Genomic DNA, 21770 nt, shown 5'->3' with positions numbered 1-21770 from the left:
TGTGTGTTTTTGTGTGTGTGTGTGTGTTTTTGTGTGTGTGTGTGTGTTTTTGTGTGTGTGTGTGTGTTTTTGTGTGTGTGTGTGTGTTTTTGTGTGTGTGTGTGTGTTTTTGTGTGTGTGTGTGTGTGTGTTTTTGTGTGTGTGTGTGTTTTTGTGTGTGTTTTTGTGTGTGTGTGCGTGTGTGTGTGTGTGTGTGTGTGTGTGTGTGTGTGTGTGTGTGTGCGTGCGTGTTTTTGTGTGTGTGTGTGTGTGTGTGTGTGTGTTTTTGTGTGTGTGTGTGTTTTTGTGTGTGTGTGTGTGTGTGTGTGTGTGTGTTTTTGTGTGTGTGTGTGTGTGTTTTTTTGTGTGTGTGTGTGTGTTTTTGTGTGTGTGTGTGTGCGTGTTTTTGTGTGTGTGTGTGTGCGTGTTTTTTTGTGTGTGTGTGTGTTTTTGTGTGTGTGTGTTTTTGTGTGTGTGTGTTTTTGTGTGTGTGTGTTTTTGTGTGTGTGTGTGTGTGTGTGTGTGTGTGTGTGTGTGTTTTTGTGTGTGTGTAATGAGTGAAGTGTTATGAAACAATGTGTGAATAGTGTGTGCAGTGAGTGGCAGGGAGATATGACTTATTACATTATGTAATAAGTTATTTGTAAAAAAAGTATTGTGTACCAGGAATAAATCTAATGATTGTCTCTAACTAGAACTCTGTAAGTGTATGTGTACACAAATTAGTTTATTTTAAATTGGTCTAAACTTGTAAATACTTTGACATGTACTATGTCCTTGTAAAAAGAGATCTACAGATGAATAAAGCTACTACTACTACTAACAAGTTAGGACTTCTTCATGCAGCAGGACACAATGTTTTGCCAAAAGTGTATTTTCAACCTGTTGCATCAGTGGTGTGAGTGCCTCAATGCTCTTGGCGATTTTGCCTGGTTGACAGACATATGCTGGACTGCATGGCCTTCAAATGGGACCTTTTTAGTCTCCCCTTATTATAATTATAATAATAATTATTATTATAACAAATTAATCATGAGGGGACAGAAAACCTATGCTCCTTCAGGGATCACTATGAATTGCTGATGTCACATTAACTGCTTGTTCTTTGCTGTAAGCGTGGTAACCATCCAGAATGATGAAAATAAATGGCAAAATTCAGTCTTTATTTTAAACGATTTGCATAGGAAATACAATCTGAACGTATCTACAGAAAAAAGTGTTGGCTTTCAAATATAAAAAGAACCTATTAGACGTCAAACTGTAGTAAATGGTCAGATTCTCGAACAAGGATCACAAATTAAATATTTTGGACGTGCTGTCAGCTACCAACATGAAGAGGACTTAAGTCAGAAACTTAATCAATCCAAGCAAATACCTGGCCCAATCCATTGACATTCGAAAAACAAAACCCCTGGAAGGCCAGAGTTACATTTCGCACTGCATTGGTAGTCCGTATGTGCATCTCCAGTTCTCACTTAATGTACACTTTCAGCGGCAACAGATAAAGATCGAGTAATGCAAGATGATGTTAAAGAGAAATACTTCCAATGTTTAAGGACGAGATCATGTCGGAAACGAAGACATTCGGTGGAATTAGTTTTATTTCCATAAATAAGAAGCTCACAAAATAAAGAACTGCAAACATCCCATTGACAGAATGAAGGATCTGACAACCCCCAAGAAATGCTGTGATACCATCCTGCTGGTAAGAGAGCTCATGGACGCCTGTGGAAATGGTGGAGTGACTAATTAGCGAAAAATCGCATAAAGCCTGAATAGGCATTTTGCGTTATTCCTGCAAGGAAGAAGAATTATCATTACAAACTTAGATGTTGTCTACAGATGCAAAATGTGAAATTAACTGTGGTTCGTTGTTGTTGCGTTCAGCGCTATTCGGTAAAACGACCGTGTATTCCCAGTCTCTCTGGCAAAGGACTGAAAGACGATTGCTGCACTTGTGCCTCCTTACATAACAATTGAGTCCAGAAAAAGACTAAAATCGTCTGGTACTGCTACTGCCCCTCGGACGCTCACAGGATGATGGCGTCGCAAACAGGAACGCCCCCCCCCCCCCCCTATTTATGTCGACCACAGAACATTTGTGGTTCCCGTCTGTCCATGAAATAAGAAATGAGTACCTCAGGAGAAAGGTTTCAGTGTTAACATGAAGGCTGGAAAAGTCGTACGTGGTTCGAGAGAACGGAAAGCTAGGAGCTTCTTCTGTCCTGCCTGTTAATACTCCTTAGGCATCAGCCGTCTCTCTGTAGCTGCCAGAGTTGTCAGAATGGTGTGTGTCGCAGAATACAGGGAGACAGTTTTCTTCTCAAGCTATACGAATAGCAGGGAAGTGAAAGGTTATCTACAACTGGTACAGAACCCACACTGGACTTCAAAGAGTTGGACATGAAAGGGAGGTAGTAAGTGATAGGCTACAGCACTGTCTCACTCCCTATCTCCCATATTATTCAGTGAGTGCGTTAAGCAAACAGTAAAGGAAACGTCCGGGACGAAAAAGTTGTGGATATATCAGCTGACCGGAATGGCAAGTCTTGGAAGTAAGTTATAAGATGAACATCGACTAAAGTGAAGCAAGAGTAATATAGTGTAGTCGAATTGCATGAGGCAGTGCAGAGGAAATGACACACTAAAATTAGTAGAGTAGTAGTTTTTTGGACGTAAAACTAAGCGATGATGGCTAAAGTAGAGGGGATATAAAATGCAGACAATAACAAGAAAATCGTTAACAAGAAACTGAAATGTTATTATCGAATACAGATTTAAATCTAAAATGAAATTTTAGTGTGCGCTGATTTGAAACTTCCTGACAGGTTAAAACCGTGCGTCGTGCCGGCACTCGAACCTGGGACCTTCGCCTTTCGCGGGCAAATACGCTGCAGACTTCTTCTCTTGCTCTTTCTTTTAATCTGCCTCCGTCGTCTTTATTGAGCAGTTCCGTGTGGATGTCGCATTACATCTCGCGAATTACAGTGCTGTACACTCCTCGCTTTTTATTTTTTTTATTCCGGAGGTTGCCCACATACCTGACCGAACACGCTGAACTACCGTGTCCCTGGCCAGACCCAGTTTCAACAAGATTTATATTTGATTTTTTCTGTAGCAGACGAACATCCGTTTTCCTATTGACAAGGAAACTACAATAGATGTGCAGAACATATTCGGTTATATATTTTTTCTGAACAGAATATTATGAATGGCGAAGAAACCAGGCCAGTAAAGCCAAAAAGGGCGAGCGCAAGGACAGGCTAGGTGGTGTGGATGGAGGGGGAAACGAAACCTTCGGTAGAGCACTTGCCTGCGAAATTCAGAGGTCCCAGATTCGAGCTTTGGTCCGGCAACGGTTTTATTACGTAAGAAAGTTGCGTAAATTTAAATGTTGAAGTCTTTTACTAAGCATTTACATTACGTGTAGCCTTCTACAGAAATCACACGTGTACAATAGAGATCAGTCACCACAGAATAGAAGCTTTCGAACTGTTCTACAGAAAAATGCTGAAGATTAGATGGGTAGTTCGGATAACTAATGACGAGGTACTGAAATGAATTGGTAATAAAAGCAATATTTGCAGAACCCGACTAAAGGAAGGGATCTGTTGATAGGATGCACCGTGTAGCATCAAGTAATCAAATAAGAATTTGCTGACGGATGGAAGCGTAGGAGATAAAAACTGTAGGAGGAGACAAAGGTTTCACTATAGTAAACAGTTTCGAGAGAATTTAGGCTGCAGTAGCTGAGATGAAGGAACCTGCACAGGATATGCGGCGGCGCAGTTCTTTCCGGCCCTTTACGACGAACCTGCACCTACCTGTGAACATTGTCTCAGCATTTCATCAGTAGGGAAGCCGAGCGAAATCTACTGTACTTCGACGTGAACCAGGCTGCAATTAAACTCACTAATCTACGTTTCGGGAGAAAGTTTTCACAAGAAATGAAAGGTTGGAAATTTTGTCATCAATTAATATATTCTGAAACTTACGTGAACAAGTATCACTGCCAAGCCCGTGCTAGTCTTAACAGTCACTCACCATCCCTTTCACTCACGTTAGCAAGTTTATGGTGTTGCATTTCCCGAAAACGTAATAGCTACAAAAATACTGATTGTTTTTGATTGAGAATGCTCGCCAAACATTAAGTCTGTCGGTACCAAATGCGGTCACAGTTTTTAGCCACCGACCTGCTTAGTACGCCACACGGAATATGTGTCTACTCTCGTCACAAAATTCACTTAAAAATTCCGAAATTTCTACACACACGTCGGAATAATTATGCCGTCACTTTTCAAGACTTTTGATGTACGAAACACTGCTAGATGCGGCAACTTATCATTTCCATCGGAATTACTACTGCACACGTCCGAACTGTTTCATGGCTAGGCTCCCACTCCTCTCTAGAATACTCTGTCTTCTCTACCAGCAGAGAAAGGCGCCCGAAGAATATTACTTTACCATTGGTCAGTTTACTCAACAGCCAATAGCAAAACAACCTTCCCCCGCGTCAATTCGCGCTTTTCATCAATAACCAATCGCAAAATATTAAACCTAACAACTGCACTTTTTACCGACGTAATTATCTAATATGCTGAAGTTTTGCTTATGCATAAATTTATTTACTATTGTTATTTATACCTGAATTTACTTTCCCTTTACCATAAACTTACTTCACAGATCTATTCTACAAAAAAATCCCCTTTGTCCATATCCATACTTCTTCGAAATGTTCCCACACTAAATCCTACTACATAACTCTTTAAACAATTGTCTTCGTATTAACCTTAAACCACACTCACGCATCATTCATACTGCTAAAACACATTTATAATATTTTACCTACACAGAAAGACATACTAACACTTTATGAAAATACTAGAACAGTTTATGAAAAACATTCTATTACTTAGTGCACTCTAGTGGGCAGAATCGAAACTAAAATCACAGTCCCCTCTCCAATATTGTCCTCTATCGGCTGATACATAAACTAGGTGCGCGTCCAGTCTCGCGTCACCATCTGTCACTATCCAGCTCTGAGACACATCTCCCACTTAACCGCCTCCAAGGCAGGATCGTTATATGGCGCTACGCCTCAGATAGACAAAACTGGAGAGCTGCATCAAACCAGTCATTGGACTGACGATCACAACAACGGAAACGATAACAAGCAAGGGCGATCGTCGCCTTGTTCCCGGAGGAGGTAGCTATGTGTGCCCCATGAGGAATCGTCCGGATTGTGTTCTGTGCAGGACAAGGAATCGTATGCGAACCGTCGCCTGACACTTGACCAACTGCTCTTTGAGAGTGCGCACAAGGAGATAAGGGCCGTCAGCTGCTGTCGCTTATTTGTCCAACTGGCACAGTGGCGCTCGATCATACGTTGTGCTGTGTGTAGGCTATATAGTTGCGCAAGAGGGGCCCCACCAACAACGCCCTGCCCCGCATTGTTCTGCCGCATTACTCAGCTGGTACGCAGCCGACGAGTCACGCGCCGCCGCCTGCCGCTGCCGCATCACGTGCTAGGAACCGCACGCGCCCACTGCCAGCTTCGGCTCGACACGAGGCCCAAGAGAAAGACAGGCAGCGGCGCTTATGCCACAGCACGTGAGCACGTTACACTGCAGCTCTTTACTAGTCCCAACAGCCGTATCTGGCGGGGAGCGAGAAACTATTTCAGACGAGTTGGACAATTCTTAATTGCGCTTTTAAATGCAGTAGCTGAGATGAAGGAACCTGCACACTAAAAAGTTAAGACTTTTATGGGTGCCTTTTCACTCACATATTGATTTTCCGCGACGGGACCAAACGTTCGCGAGGTAGGGCGGACGTCATATCTAGTGTGACGTCACAAGTTCGTTGCGGGGCCCGCGTCTCGGTAGAAATGACGTAAGTGCCTGGACTCACGTTCACAGATACGCAAAACCGTTCCAAGGTCTTCCACCTCACTCATCCAAAGTCAGTATTTCCTCTTCCCTCGCTGCTACCGACATTAATACACCGTGTTCCACATACGGTGCGAGTGGTGTCTTCAGTGCTGCGTGGGAACTTTTATTCAATACAGCTCTCATTCTCAGCTCTTTAGGGTTATGAGGGAATTTGTATGAAACGAGATTGTTATTTAAGGCCATATATCTCAGTTGGGTGTGAATGGGGCAGAGGAAATATTTGGGAGGGGATATCACGTCAAAATTCGCCTGATGCCAGAGAGAAAATCTACCGAAAACTTTTATCGGCGCTGGGGGACTAAAACTATTTTTAATATGTTTCTGGGACAGTACTGTCCACTGTCGTGGTCATCATCATCATCATCATCATCATGATGCTGTTACCAGCCCCTGGCTGGGTCTGCTTAAGACAAAAGGCTCTCCATATTTCCCTGTCCTCCCACCACATTGCACTCTCCACTCGGAGTCTTGTCCTCTCTATCCTTCACTCATTCACTTCAACAATCCCTCTATCTCTTGGTTTTTCGTTAAGAATGTTGTCTCCTATTGTAGTTTCATAGGCCCGTCTCCTTATCCTACCAACTCTCATTCTTTAGCATGACTACACTCTCTCTTGAATGGGCTGCTCTTTCACTATTTTTCTCACCTTACCTCATTACTTGCTCTGTCTATTCTGGTAAGTACTATTCTGCTTCTTCGAAATGTCGTCTCACAAGTCTCTGCCGTAATGAGATTTTCACTCTGCAGCGGAGTGTGCGCTGATATGAAACTTCCTGGAAGATTAAAACTGTGTGCCGGACCGAGACTCGAACTCGGGATCTTTGCCTTTCGGGGGCAAGTGCTCTACCAACTGAGCTACCCAAGCACGACTCACGCCCCTTCCTCACAGCTTTACTTCTGCCGGTATCTCGTCTCCTACCTTCCAAACTTTACAGAAGCTCTCCTGCGAACCTTCCGTTAAGTTTGGAAGGTAAGAGACGAGATACTGGCTGAAGTAAAGCTGTGAGGAAGGGGTGTGAGTAGTGCTTGGGTAGCTCAGTTGGTAGAGCACTTGCCCGCGAAAGGCAAAGGTCCCGAGTTCGAGTCTCGGTCCGGCACACAGTTTTAATCTGCCAGGAAGTTTGAAGTCTCTACCGTGTTCACGTGTGCACTGTCCCAGACAAAAATAGAAAAAAAAATTCTTTACGTTACCAACTCGTGACTGCCGGGCGGACGCTTGTAACAAATCTCCCTTTTCACTGAAATATCCCAATAGGTTCGGAGTGGGACAGAAGTAATTCCAGCAGGGAATCCCGTGAGGGGATTTCCGATTCCTGCATTCGCCTAATGATCAAATGTAATAGGGCTCAACATCGTAACCGTGACTATGTTGATGATGCTCGAGCTATATATATATACACCGGGTAGTTATAAGTAAATTTTCCGTGTGACACGTTGTAGCACGGAAACTAACTACCGTGCGACTACCAAACTTGGTAACATTAGTGTTAAGGACTTGGGGAAGAGAAATAACGCAGACTCATTTCAGTTGAAACACTTCCGATGTGCTGCTACGGCACATCGCACCATTACATACTGGTACCATTACTATTACAAAAGGGGCTCAATAGGGCGTCCATCAGTGTCCGGAAGAGTCTGAAAGTGCAGGATTGCATTCTGCACAGCAGAACGAAGCATGTCCGTAGGTATGCTGTCTATCTCTCTTGATATGCTGCACTTGAGATCAGAACATGTGTGAATGTTCCCCTGGTAAACCGTGTCCTTCGGGTGGTCCCACAACCCGAAATCACAGGGAGTGATATCAGGTGATCGTGCCGGCCAAGCATTTGGAAACGATCGAATTATCACCCGATCGTTTCCAAATGCGTTTCGGAGAAGTAGGTAAACTTCACGAGCGATGTGCGGTCGGGCCCCATCTCGCATGAAAACTATTGATTTCAATGCGTCTCTATCCTGTAGGGCGGGTATGACATGCTGGAGAAGCATATCGCAGTAACGCTGGCCAGTCACACTGCACGTTTTTGGTCCTTGAACACCAACCTGTTCAAAAAAGAATGGGCCAATAATGAACCTAACCGTGGAGGCACCGTGGAGCCGTTCACCATACAGAGGAACTTCATGCACAGTGACTGGAGTTGTAGATCCACACACTGGGCAATTCTGTGTGTTCACCTCAACCGTCAGAGAAAAATGAGCTTCGTCTGTCCATAGGATGGTCCAGGGCCAGCCCTCATAAACTTCAGTCCTTGCCAGAAAGTGGAGAGCGAAGTCAACATGTCATTCTGCGTCCTGTGGTGCAAGGTGCTGTACGATATGGATATTGTATGGATACCATTTGAGAATGGTTCGAAGCGCCTTCCGTACAGTGGACCACGGGATGTTTAACTGCAGTGACACAGCACGGGCACTGCCTGACGATCGGGAACCGCGCGCAGAGTTGTCTGCCACACCAACAGCGACTTCATCAACCACTTGTGGTGCAACCGGTCGTAGTCTTCTTCCCGCCCACTTCTACAGTTGATTCGAACTTCATCATGCTCCGCACAGCAGGTGGAGGAAGAGGACCCTTTCGTAATCCTTTCGGCCGGCGATATCCTCGAAGTGCAGCTGCAGTATTACTGTTGTTTTGATAATAGAGCTTCACCAGTAATACGCTGCTGTTTTTGTCAAAGCTCATGGTGACACGTCAACAAGTGCACTGGGACTGGTCAGGTGAGTGAGTGAGACTATGAATCACGATGGCTGATCACGGCACCTGGCAGCTGTAATTGTAACTGGACGGTGGCGCTGTGAAGCATGGAAATCATGTACCCCATACTCTGGACATTAATGCTACTAAGTTTGGTACTCGTACGGTATTTAGTTTCCGTGTTATAAAGTGCTGATTAGGTCAAGTTTAATTATAACCATCCGGTGTATTTGTGAGACGTCTTCAGAATACTGCTGCCTTCGGAAAAATGTCAAATTCTTCGTTTTTGTGTACGTGATATGAGTAGATACTGTATTAACTATTATTGGTGGTGGTACTGTGTTTGCACTAAGATAAGGCGTTTTTCGTCGTGGTAAACGCACTGCTTTTTCCGTTAAAACATCGCCTATGGTTCGGTTTCCTCGTGTAGTTCCGGTTTTCAGTGGGGATGTGACTTTGATCTTAGTGATACTTAGGACATTTCCCGGTCCAACAAACTGGGCCGTTGCCGCTTTGCCCTAGACTCACAAGGGTCTCATGGCGTTCTCTCATGATTTTTGATCTCGTTGCGGGGGCTAATAGAAATTTCAGAGCTGCTTGACTGTCTGAGTGAATGAATGAATGAATGAATGAATATGATGCGATCCATGTAGAAGTTACGTAGATGCTTCTCCGTGCACAATCTGATAGGGAATGTCTCCCTAGAGAGATTCCGCTCACTAGTCTAGGCTCTATCCCGTACTTTCCGGCCCCAGAATCTTCATCTGCTTTCGATCCGTTAGAAAACCAAACTGTCACCTGAACGGTATCGTGGTTCGTTCTTCTACTGCGCCTTACATTGACAGGTTTGTTGAAGCAGCTGAAAGCCACTATATATTCGCAGCAGTTTGTTCGCCCGTTCCTGTACGTACCACTTTCATTATATTAGAATCAAATTAGAATATCTAGAAGGTTTCCGGTGTTTTTAGAGTTTTTAAAATGCATATCCCTGTAGTTGCATCCACAGCGTGGTTTCCATCCCAGCAGTAGGTGTGATGCTAATTCCGCTTGTTATGACTGAGCAGGCCAATCTCTGCTCATTGGCAGCCACCTTCTGTTGTGCATTTAGGTATGTTGTAGCTCCAATATTTCATAGGACTTACTACAGAGGTGTGCTGCATACTTCAGGAACTTAGATCCCAGTTTTTTCCCCGCAAGTCCTTGTAGTGCACAAGAGAGCACTTCTTCCTTGGAACCTATATTATTTATGTGAGGGGTCTATGTTAGTTATCCCAAGATATTTCACTATTTCCTCCGCTGGTAAAATTTCTTCGAAGAGCTTGAGCTTCCAGTATATGTCCTAGATACTGCAACAGTTTTTTTTAAATTACCCTTATATTCTACACTCCTGGAAATGGAAAAAAGAACACATTGACACCGGTGTGTCAGACCCACCATACTTGCTCCGGACACTGCGAGAGGGCTGTACAAGCAATGATCACACGCACGGCACAGCGGACACACCAGGAACCGCGGTGTTGGCCGTCGAATGGCGCTAGCTGCGCAGCATTTGTGCACCGCCGCCGTCAGTGTCAGCCAGTTTGCCGTGGCATACGGAGCTCCATCGCAGTCTTTAACACTGGTAGCATGCCGCGACAGCGTGGACGTGAACCGTATGTGCAGTTGACGGACTTTGAGCGAGGGCGTATAGTGGGCATGCGGGAGGCCGGGTGGACGTACCGCCGAATTGCTCAACACGTGGGGCGTGAGGTCTCCACAGTACATCGATGTTGTCGCCAGTGGTCGGCGGAAGGTGCACGTGCCCGTCGACCTGGGACCGGACCGCAGCGACGCACGGATGCACGCCAAGACCGTAGGATCCTACGCAGTGCCGTAGGGGACCGCACCGCCACTTCCCAGCAAATTAGGGACATTGTTGCTCCTGGGGTATCGGCGAGGACCATTCGCAACAGTCTCCATGAAGCTGGGCTACGGTCCCGCACACCGTTAGGCCGTCTTCCGCTCACGCCCCAACATCGTGCAGCCTGCCTCCAGTGGTGTCGCGACAGGCGTGAATGGACGGACGAATGGAGACGTGTCGTCTTCAGCGATGAGAGTCGCTTCTGCCTTGGTGCCAATGATGGTCGTATGCGTGTTTGGCGCCGTGCAGGTGAGCGCCACAATCAGGACTGCATACGACCGAGGCACACAGGGCCAACACCCGGCATCATGGTGTGGGGAGCGATCTCCTACACTGGCCGTACACCACTGGTGATCGTCGAGGGGACACTGAATAGTGCACGGTACATCCAAACCGTCATCGAACCCATCGTTCTACCATTCCTAGACCGGCAAGGGAACTTGCTGTTCCAACAGGACAATGCACGTCCGCATGTATCCCGTGCCACCCAACGTGCTCTAGAAGGTGTAAGTCAACTACCCTGGCAGCAAGATTTCCGGATCTGTCCCCCATTGAGCATGTTTGGGACTGGATGAAGCGTCGTCTCACGCGGTCTGCACGTCCAGCACGAACGCTGGTCCAACTGAGGCGCCAGGTGGAAATGGCATGGCAAACCGTTCCACAGGACTACATCCAGCATCTCTACGATCGTCTCCATGGGAGAATAGTAGCCTGCATTGCTGCGAAAGGTGGATATACACTGTACTAGTGCCGACATTGTGCATGCTCTGTTGCCTGTGTCTACGTGCCTGTGGTTCTGTCAGTGTTATCATGTGATGTATCTGACCCCAGGAATGTGTCAATAAAGTTTCCCCTTCCTGGGACAATGAATTCACGGTGTTCTTATTTCAATTTCCAGGAATGTATTTTACACCAGTTCAGAGCGCACTGTACCAGCGCTGTAACGGTAGTTGCAAATTAGTCAAGTATTACCATGATTAAATCTTTTATATATCATTGACGAAAGGTAATCTCTAGCAATCAGTTCAATCACCACTAGGTTCCACAATACCGAGCACACAATCCCCCTTAACGACACCATCTGGTGGTCTTGATTGCCATTTTCACATCCATAATGGTGGCTTCTACCTTTCGGCTATTCAGCATGGTCCTCACAGTTTTTCTTCTGAAATAGTTCCTGTAGATGGGCTGCGATTGCCGTATAACAGTCCGGTTGTTTACTCGGAGAGTGTGGCAGGTGGCACATCGGTTCCAGCGGAGAATAAATTGGAATCAGAATCAACCTTGCAAATAAAGCTGAGAGACTCGCCGAGCCATTTAGCACTTCAGACTGGTGTGTAAGTAGCGTCAGCACACGGAGCTGGTCGCACGCTAAGACTGAAGCCTTGCAGAGTTAGACGGCAGAGCAGCAGCTGGCCAACTCAGACACTACTGTCGATGTCAGCCGTGCAACTGTCTATGGTGGTGATTTCGAGACTGATCTCGCAATGCCCTTTTTTCTAATGAAATATGGATGGATTTATTGGGGTACGTGAACTCCGAGAAAATTGATGTCAGGTTGTTCCGCGAAATTTCTGGCGAACTGCCGCATGCTTGTAACTTTGACATTTCGGCGTAGGCATCACGCAGGCCTGAAATTTCACGGAACAATCTATACACAGATTTCGCAATTGATATTAGAGTTCTAAAAACTCATCAGTTGCATAAAGAGCTTGTGTATGATGGAAGTGTTCTGTGACAGGAGGTACTCTTATCATCAAAAACGCGACGTAATACTTAAAAATCAAACAGTATTCTGCGTCAGTCATTTATAATGCCACTCTCCGTTTCGATGTTCACGCCAAAGTCGTCAGGTGGCGAATTGTTTATTACATAGTTGGTGTTAGTGAACAGCACGGACGCTTATCCACAGCAGCAGCAGCCCAAGGGCAATGTAGGTTATGTTGCGTCTTTTAATGATGATAAAAACTGATTTTCAGAAAAGGCATTTTTAAAGTTAAAAGTACCTGAAATTGTAAATTGTACTTACAGGGGCACTAGAGTCGTAAAAAGTCTGCATACTGTTACTTGGTGTATGTCCTCTCCACTGTACATTATGTCTGCACTGTTACTTCAGAGATGTTATATTAATATATGTATTACATATGTGCTTGCTTGCCCGCAGCTCGTGCTCTTGCGGTAGCGTTCTCTCTTCCCGCGCAGGGGGTCGCGGTTTCGATTTCCGGCGGGGTCAGGGATTTTCCCTGCCTCTACATGACTTGGTGTTGTTGTTGTCGTCTTCATCATAATCATTAATCCGTAGTATTACGGTCGGGGGAAGGCAATGGCAAATCACCTCCGCCAGGACCTTGCCTAGTAGGCGGTGCGGTTCTCCCGCATCGTCCCCTACGCTCCACGGAGTATGGGACCTCATCATCGTCATGTGCTTGTTTATATCGTATACAAAGATAACTGAAAGGTGTAATAGTCTGAGCTTGGTTATTCATTGCTCTACATCATTCTTGAATTACTGTACTGAATAGTTGTATAACGACGTATATTTTTCTTGTGTTTTAAAAAATATGAATGGGCTACAACATCATATGGACATGTCCTCAGTTCAGACGTTATATTAAATTCTTATAGATAAGATTCTTATTTATAAGATTACAACAGATTATTCACGTATCTTGTAGGCTGAACTTATTGGGTAATGAATGGGAGTGTTTAAATAAATTTCTATGCAATGAAATTGTAAATTACGAGGTGATAGTGTGAACCATCGAAACGCCTTGTGAGAAAGTAAATGACTCACACTGAAAACTTTTGTCTGTATCTACCGACAGTCGCAGCCCTCACGATGCACTCTCTTTATGGATGAAACATTCACCACGTAATATTGCCGTGGTCTTGCATTGTCTCGCCCATATAATTATAGACTCCTTCGTTAGTTGTTAATGCTCCGATAAAAGGCCGAGTGCATTCTTCACCAACCTATGAGACGTTATGGTTAGAGATCACACTTCTGTTTCCACGTCATGCAGAGACTCTTGGCAGAACTGACGAGGGTTTTCAGATCAGGAACGTCCATATTTGTCAGTAGATACAGGGTGATCAAAAAGTCAGTATAAATTTGAAAACTGAATAAATCACGGAATAATGTAGATAAAGAGGTACAAATTGACACACATGCTTGGAATGACATGGGGTTTTATTAGAACCAAAAAAATACAAACGTTCAAAAAATGCCCGACAGATGGCGCTTCCTCTGATCAGAATAGCAATAATTAGCATAACAAAGTAAGACAAAGCAAAGATGATGTTCTTTACAGTAAATGCTCAATATGTCCACCATCATTCCTCAAAAATAGCTGTATCGAGGAATAATATTGTGAACAGCACTGTAAAGCATGTCCGGAGTTGTCGATCACGATACACTTGCGACTTCAGGTAACCCCAAAGCCAATAATCGCACGGACTGAGGTCTGGGGACCTGGGAGGCCAAGCATGACGAAAGTGGCGGCTGAGCACACGATCATCACCAAACGATGCGCTCAAGAGATCTTTCACGCGTCTAGCAATACCTTGCTTTTTTTTTTTTTTTTTTTTGTTCTAATAAAACCCCATGTCATTCCAATGTGTGTCAATTTTTACCCCTCTATCTACATTATTCCGTGATTTATTAAGTTTTCAAATTTACACTGACTTTTTGATCACCCGGTATATTCAAATTAGAAAGTAGAGATGAGAGGTGTGCATTAGACATCTTTAAGGCCTGCTAAGACAGTGCGTTAAACTATGTTTGGATATTCACGGGAAGACCCTAATGGTAAAGATCAACGAACAACATAATCAACTGTGAAGTACTACAAGGAAGTATTTTTGGACCATTTTTGTTTCTTGTGTGTACATTAATAACATGTCACAGCCTCAAACTCTGAGATGGTGAACCGTGCTGGATGAGTGAGGTGACCCGCCGTGTTGTCGGTTGCTGCTGCAGCGCGCGTTTGAGGCGGTGGGCGCGATGTCGGTGATGACGAACTGCGGCCTGCTGTCGCTGTCGCCGCAGCTGCGCGGCCTGGCGCCCGAGCTGTCTTCTGTGGAGTGGCTGCTGCTGTTCGTGATGCTGGAGCACGGCCTGCTCGCCGTGCGCTACGTGCTGCACCAGGTCATCCCGGAGCGGCCCATGTCGGTGCGCGTCGCGCTCGCGCGCCTCAACTACCTGTCCAAGCAGGCGCTCAAGCACGAGGTAACTGTCCCCTCTCATTACACGTCTTCCTTTGTTCAGCTTAGCACAAATCAGCTCACCGTACAAAATGTTCGGCACGCAGTTAAAGAGCACAGTGGTCCCGCAGGAGCGCTGTAGATGGCGCGGAACTCGTGGTGGCCGGTCATGTGAACCTCCACTGTCGACGCACTTCATGGCGGAGAAGTGAAGTGAAGTGTACGTGTGCCAGTAGAATGTATCGAATCATATGGGTCGTCCTGGAGACGTGAAACACTACCATAAACAAGCTTTTGTGTTTCCATGTGTCCTTGGCGACACCTTGCCCGTTTGCTGGCATGGTGCGTACTGTACACATGTCTACAAGCAGTGGCGTACCGGTCACACTCCTGTAACATGGCATAACAGCACCAGTCGTAGAAAGATCCTGACTAACAAGGGCTGGAGAGGAGTGTCATGATTTGGCACTGACCATCGGCTTGAAGCCAGGCAGGAAATGCTGCTGTCGGTGAATGCGGCTTCATCTCAAGTACACTACCGGTCATTAAAATTGCTACACCAAGAAGAAATGCAGATTATAAACGGGTATTCATGGGACAAATATATTATACTAGAACTGACATCTGATTACATTTTCACGCAATTTGCGTGCATAGATCCTGAGAAATCAGTACCCAGAACAACCACCTCTGGCCGTGAAACGGCATTGATACGCCTGGGCATTGAGTCAAACATAGCTTGGATGGCGTGTACAGGTACAGCTGCCCATGCAGCTTCAACACGATACCACAGTTCATCAAGAGTAGTGACTGGCGCATTGAGACGAGCCAGTTGCTCGGCCACCATTGACCAGACGTTTTCAATTGGTGAGAGATCTGGAGAACGTGCTGGCCTGGGCAGCAATTGAACATTTTCTGTATCCAGAAAGGCCCGTACAGAACCGGCAACATGCGGTCGTGCATTATCGTGCTGAAATGTAGCGTTTCGCAGGCATCGAATAAAGGGTAGAGCCACGAGTCGTAACACATCTGAAATGGAACGTCCATTGTTCCAAGTGCCGTCAATGCGAACAAGAGGTGACCGAGACGTGTAACCAATGGCACCCCATACCATCACGCTGGGTGATACGCCAGTATGGCGATGACGAATACACGCTTCCAATGTGCGTTCACTGCGATGTCGCCAAACACAGATGCGACCATCATGATTCTCTAAACAGAACCTGGATTCATCCGAAAAAATGACGTTGTGCCATTCGTGCACCCAGGTTCGTCGTTGAGTACACGATCGCGATAGGCTACAATCCGACCTTTATCAAAGTCGGAAGCGTGATGGTACGCATTTCTCCTCCTTACACGAGGCATCACAACAACGTTTCACCAGGCAACGCCGGTAAACTGCTGTTTGTGTGTGAGAAATCGGTTGAAAACTGTCTTCGTGTCAGCACGTTGTAGGTGTCGCCACTGGCGCCAACCCTGTGTGAATGCACTGAAAAGCTAATCATTTGCATATCACGGCATCTTCTTCCTGTCTGTTAAATTTCGCGTCTGTAGCACGTCATCTTCGTGGTTTAGCAATTTCAATGGCCAGTAGTGTAGTTGCTGAGTGAGCATTACGGGGGAGTGAACTGTAGTAGTTCAAAAGAAACACGTCTCTTGCGTGCTGCATATTACATTCATTCATTCATTCATTCAACTTATGCACCCAGATGTATTTCGCCTTGCTTACAAGGCATCTTAAGCGAATGTCTCAAATATTACACGGTATTTCTGTTTGGACATTTAGGTCGTCATTCACACATATAGGTTATAGATCTAAAACAATTCATTGAAGTTTTTATAATAAAATCGTAAATTACTTACAGATCATTGTCTCTCTCGTCTGTAAGTCAAACAACTTTCTCTCATAGGACAAACTGGTTGAAAGTTTGCAGCTTTCCTTGTGGTCCCTGTTTCCGAAATACAGCATTGTAACTGCAGTTTTCTGTGTCTAGAGTTTCATTCATTTCTGTATGTGTTGCCAGCTTTCTCAGGTTTTGCTTTCAATTGTTTTTTCTTTGACTATATATGTACCGATGTAAGTTCGCTCTCTCTCTCTCTCTCTCTCTCTCTCTCTCTCTCTCTCTCTCTCTCTCTCTCTCTCTCTCCAGTGAGTATGGCTGACTACTCACAGTTTACAGTGATTGATCATATAATAGACAGTAATCCCAATAGACGATCACAACTCCCATTTCTCCCCCAGATATATAAATGAAAACTGAGAAAGGAGAAAGTAATAATAAACAGTAAATAAATAAAAATAAAAATGTAAAAAACGAAAAACAGGGGCGCACGCGCACGCGAGCGCACAAGGACTTACATCAGCACACACATAGTCAAAGAAAAACAGTTGAAAGCAAACCTGAGAAATTTGGCAACACTTACAGAAACGAATGACACTCTATACGGAAAAAATGGCAGTTACAGTGCTGTATTTCGAAACAGTGACCACAAGGAAAACTGCAAACATTCAGCCAGTTTGCCCCATGAGAGAAACCTGTTTGGCTAATAAATAATGGTTCAAATGGTTCTGAGCACTATGGGACTTAACATCTGTGGTCATCAGTCCCCTAGAACTTAGATCTACTTAAACCTAACTAACCTAAGGACATCACACACATCCATGCCCGAGGCAGGATTCGAACCTGCGACCGTAGCGGTCGAAACTAGACAGGAGTTGAATGTAGGCGTGTTGTGTGCTCCAAAGAACTGCATTTTTTCTTTCCTAAAATGATGCGAGTTATCAGATGTACAACGACCAAACGAGGCCTTCAACCAGTAGATAGTGGAGCGAGCATTTGAGGGTGAAAGTGGTAATGTGATGTTTTGGGGGTGTTTTACATTCGTTGGTGCAGGTCCATCGTCTCAGGTTACTGGTAAGGCATGTCCTCAGGGCTAAATGCACACGTTCCTAGTTTGGTGAACCGCCAGTCGCGCATCTCGAATGGTCCACTAAATCGTCAGATGATAATGCCACAGAAAACGTATGCAACTGTTTCGAACAGCAGGGGGAAGTAACGATCAGTATCCCCACAATTTGGTAGCGCTACGGGATTTAACTATCAATAAGCGGTTTCAGCTGTTTATGGCATATCTGAAAAAAAAATTGTTTGCACTCTTCCTCTAGAACTGATGCAGTTCAAGACTAAAGGCGGTGTTGCACCGTATTTGCGTGAGTCTCCTAAGGGTAACTAATCTTTTGTCCGGTGTAATATAAATAAATAAATAAATAAATAATATATATATATATATATATATATATATATATATATATATATATATATATATAAAAACTGCAATAAAAATATCTGAAGAATTATTTAAACAAAAGAGGTGTAAAGGAACTCAGCAGAGGCTTGAAAGCATCGTAATCACTCTCCGTACACCAACATTTCGATACACATGTTACTGCGTCGCATAAAATAATGTAATGGACTTCGTGTACTTACGTACAGGATACAGCAAAACGAGGGTACTTGTTGGAAATGCCCTCCTCGCCCCCCCCCCCTTCCCAAAAAAATTATTACTCAAGCATTTAAAAATGAAGCACTTAAGTCACTCATTCAGGAAACTTCGATTTTTTTTGTGGTGAGAATGCACATCTGCAATTATTTGGCAAATGTTTGTAAATATAAAACAAACGTTTTACATAATCAGAGAAAAGAACTGTATTTTTGTTACATCGTACCAGCGTACGACTTAAATTATGTGTACCCCGTGAATGATCAAAACCAATTGTAATATGACATTTCCTGTTATTAGCTGGCTGAAAGGGTAAGTTCCGAAAGCCAATAAATTAAAAAGAAAACTTTATTTTGTTTTTAAATGGTAATGAACGACCTTTCTCGTCGCTGCGTCATCCACATCAGGGATTTTGGCAAATCTTTGCTCGAGCTCGAGGGCATGCTTGTCAGAATGATCCACTGTGCCTCTTCTCAGACAACCTCTCCTGCAGCTTTCAAGGGACTGTTTTCAGGAAAGGGCATCAGTGATCGGTATAAATTTGATCTTACAATTGCTATCCTTTCTTACAGCTCACGAATCAACGTCGTTTTGGAAGCAAAATGAAAAAGAACAAGGTATGCAAGAAAAAATTCATGAAATGCTGGTAAAAACAGATTTTTTAATTGATTTATTCTATTTTTGTTAGCACATCATAATTTTTTCCTTGAATATCTTACTTTTTTGATTTCTGATCCATAACGATCTTAAAATAGCGTCTTGCATTACCAAATTACGTTTATCTCTAAGTTATGTGTGAAGTGCCAAAACAGTTCTTCACTTCTTTCGATATACAGAAACAAACTAACTGCTAGTAAGAATAGAACACCTTTCCTCTTTATGTGGCAGTGAGTAAGATGATGGATGATGATGGATGATGATGATGGAGGAGGATGATGATGATGATGGAGGAGGATGATGATGATGGAGGAGGATGATGATGATGATGGAGGAGGATGATGATGATGATGATGATGATGATGATGATGATGATGATGATGATGATGATGGAGGATGATGATGATGATGATGATGATAGCAACAAGGAGACATCAGATGAAGTTCAACGGTTATGAGTGCCAGCTAGGGGATATAATGAGGCTGCACATCCTTGACAGGGGTGTATGAACATATAACCGAAGGAGGTATAACATAGACGTAACATCAACGTCTAGGCAATTTATTCAGTGTGTCTGGAGGCATGATCTCACTGAGAGATCATATTCAAGAAGACAGGTCGTCAACTGCAAAACGACTTGGGCGATAAGTGGGCTCTTTACAGTATTCTACTAAAATAAGTGTAAACGATGCATGCCAGTTTGTCGGAGATCTCGTTGGTGTTTACAGTTCATCAGCGATGATTAAACATATTCCTTTTGAATTACATGTGGCAAATTTACAGAATAAATCTTTCTCAGAAGAGCTTACTTTATGCCCAGTGTGACGTTACTCTCTTAATATTTGTCACAAAACCAAAATACTGAGTCAGATTTGAATACATGTGTTCCACGAAAAAGCCTATTGACCAATTACCCAAATATTCAGCAGCGAGTGTGAAAAATAGAGTAAAATAAATATGTAATGAAAGACTTAAAAGTGCAAACGACGGAAAAAAGTGGGTCCTTTTTCTCCTCTGCCGATCTGAGACAAATATCTGCGCTCAAAGAATATCTCAGATCGGCAAAGGAAAATTCATCAAACGTCGGCCGAAGAACTCGACTCAGAAGCTAACAGGGCAATTCGTTAACAAGTGGCCATGAAGGCCTTAACAATCTTTATTCTGTGTTTGTTTAGTCATTCGGAACCATTATAAAGCTTAAGGTGCTCAAATTAAAAACCCAGTATCTAGTTATGAATTTCGTTGCCCGGAAAAGGCAAAGATAATAATCTGAGACTCAAATCGGTTCGCAGTCATAAACTCTGTGGTCCATCAGAGTCAGCCAACAGTGAGCTATCTAGTAAAATGTCCAGTACAAATTCGTGTTGCATTACTTTGTTATTTGATGCTTAATTACTACAGACATTGAAAAATTGCTTTCGCCACCACACGAAGTGCGGTGAAAATATAACGTGTTATTTGGTAATGAACCGCCTGTAGAAAATTTGACATTATAAGCACAATCGGGTCCACTCTCATTAAAAAAATATTGGAATATAGCATTAGTAGCTCCAAAAATTCTTCACGGTTACCAAGAGTGAGTATGTAAAGAAAATGAATAAACTACGAAGTTTGAAATTTACTGAATCCGAAACTTCGGTTGCGATATTGGAACATGATACAATACTTTCGTGAAAGAAGGGATGAAGGCGTATAAATGTATCGTAAATATAGTTACCTTCTTTGGGCAACAGAAAAAAGGACGTCGCAAAACAAATTTTAAAACTTACGTATATGGAAGAATAATTAAAACGCATAGATGAAAGCTGCATAGAAAAAAGGACTGCCGGGAGCTCACCATCATGGAGATCGAAAGTAAAATTGTGTCGTGTTGAATGTGCGAAAATATAAAGGTTGCAAATACTGTGGAAAAGGTATTGCAATAAAAAAATTAGCAAATTGGACAGCAGTTATAATACGTACTGTATATTCGTTGATCTCATAGAGATTTCATTTTTGCAGAAGTCGTACATTTGGCTGAAGTCGTGCAGAGTTTGCGATACGCAAGGATTTCAATTAGTTTACTTTTGCAGTGACGTATTTGATCGTAAGGATAAGGCTAGTAGCGCATGAGGAACCAAAGCAAATGATTTTATTTCCATGCGTGCTGCAGGCGGGACCGCGAATTCTGTCACAAGACAGAGATAATAAAATTATACTGAATGATTAAAGTATTCGTCGTCATACCAATATGTTATCCAAATAGCTAAGCATTGACCATTACTTCACAATTTGCGAAATTTTTGTCTCTTCAGTTTTCTTTTTAGTTTACCTTTTGCAATGCCTGTACAGTAGTTGGTAAATAATTAACGGCACAGCCATCCGCAAGAGGGAGAGGGGGCACGTAACGACCTCCCCCCCCCCCCAACCGAAATCTGGAGTATAAAGTTTTTATTTACAAATCTACCTATGACAAATATTGAGTGGATACCTATTAGTTCTCTAGGACATAATAAATTTTTGTGTCACTTGTAAAATTTAGTCCTTTTAGAATGAGAAGCCTCGAAATTGACGTACTTATTTACATAAGAAACGGCAGTTTTAGAGTCTTGCCTCCCCCATTCTGGATTAATTTTTGCGTGCGGCCGTAAGTAACGTAATTTCTGCGTGTTTTGTACTCGGAAAACATGGCTACTTTCGGAGCGCTAAAATTACGATTTGGACAGATTTGTGAAGCTATCAATTTATTTCTTGTGCCTGATGTTTATTACGCTTAACATGCTTAACAAATCCTGCCGTCGAAGTACATTCAGTACGACCAGAAACGCGAAGTGATAGCCGTTTACATCAGCCACGAATCGGCACGTTACGTTTGTGACGGCAGGGTAGTGTCGAGGTGGTGTGGGCAGT

The 21770-nt window shown here is 43.7% G+C and overlaps 1 protein-coding gene across 1 annotated transcript in view; it reads left to right on the top strand.

Annotated features, from left to right (window-relative positions):
* LOC126162863 (anoctamin-10) overlaps positions 1-21770 on the top strand; it is a 338775-nt gene that overhangs the window by 291035 nt on the left and 25970 nt on the right. The window contains exon 14 of the mRNA XM_049919640.1: positions 14499-14747. Coding sequence (XP_049775597.1) covers positions 14499-14747 — 249 coding nt within the window. The remainder of the gene's footprint in view (positions 1-14498; positions 14748-21770) is intronic.

The sequence above is a fragment of the Schistocerca cancellata genome, chromosome 2 (genome assembly GCF_023864275.1).
Source record: "Schistocerca cancellata isolate TAMUIC-IGC-003103 chromosome 2, iqSchCanc2.1, whole genome shotgun sequence".
NCBI lineage: Eukaryota > Metazoa > Arthropoda > Insecta > Orthoptera > Acrididae > Schistocerca > Schistocerca cancellata.
The sequence above is the reverse complement of the archived record's forward strand: the minus strand, read 5'-3'. Positions and strand labels throughout refer to the sequence as shown.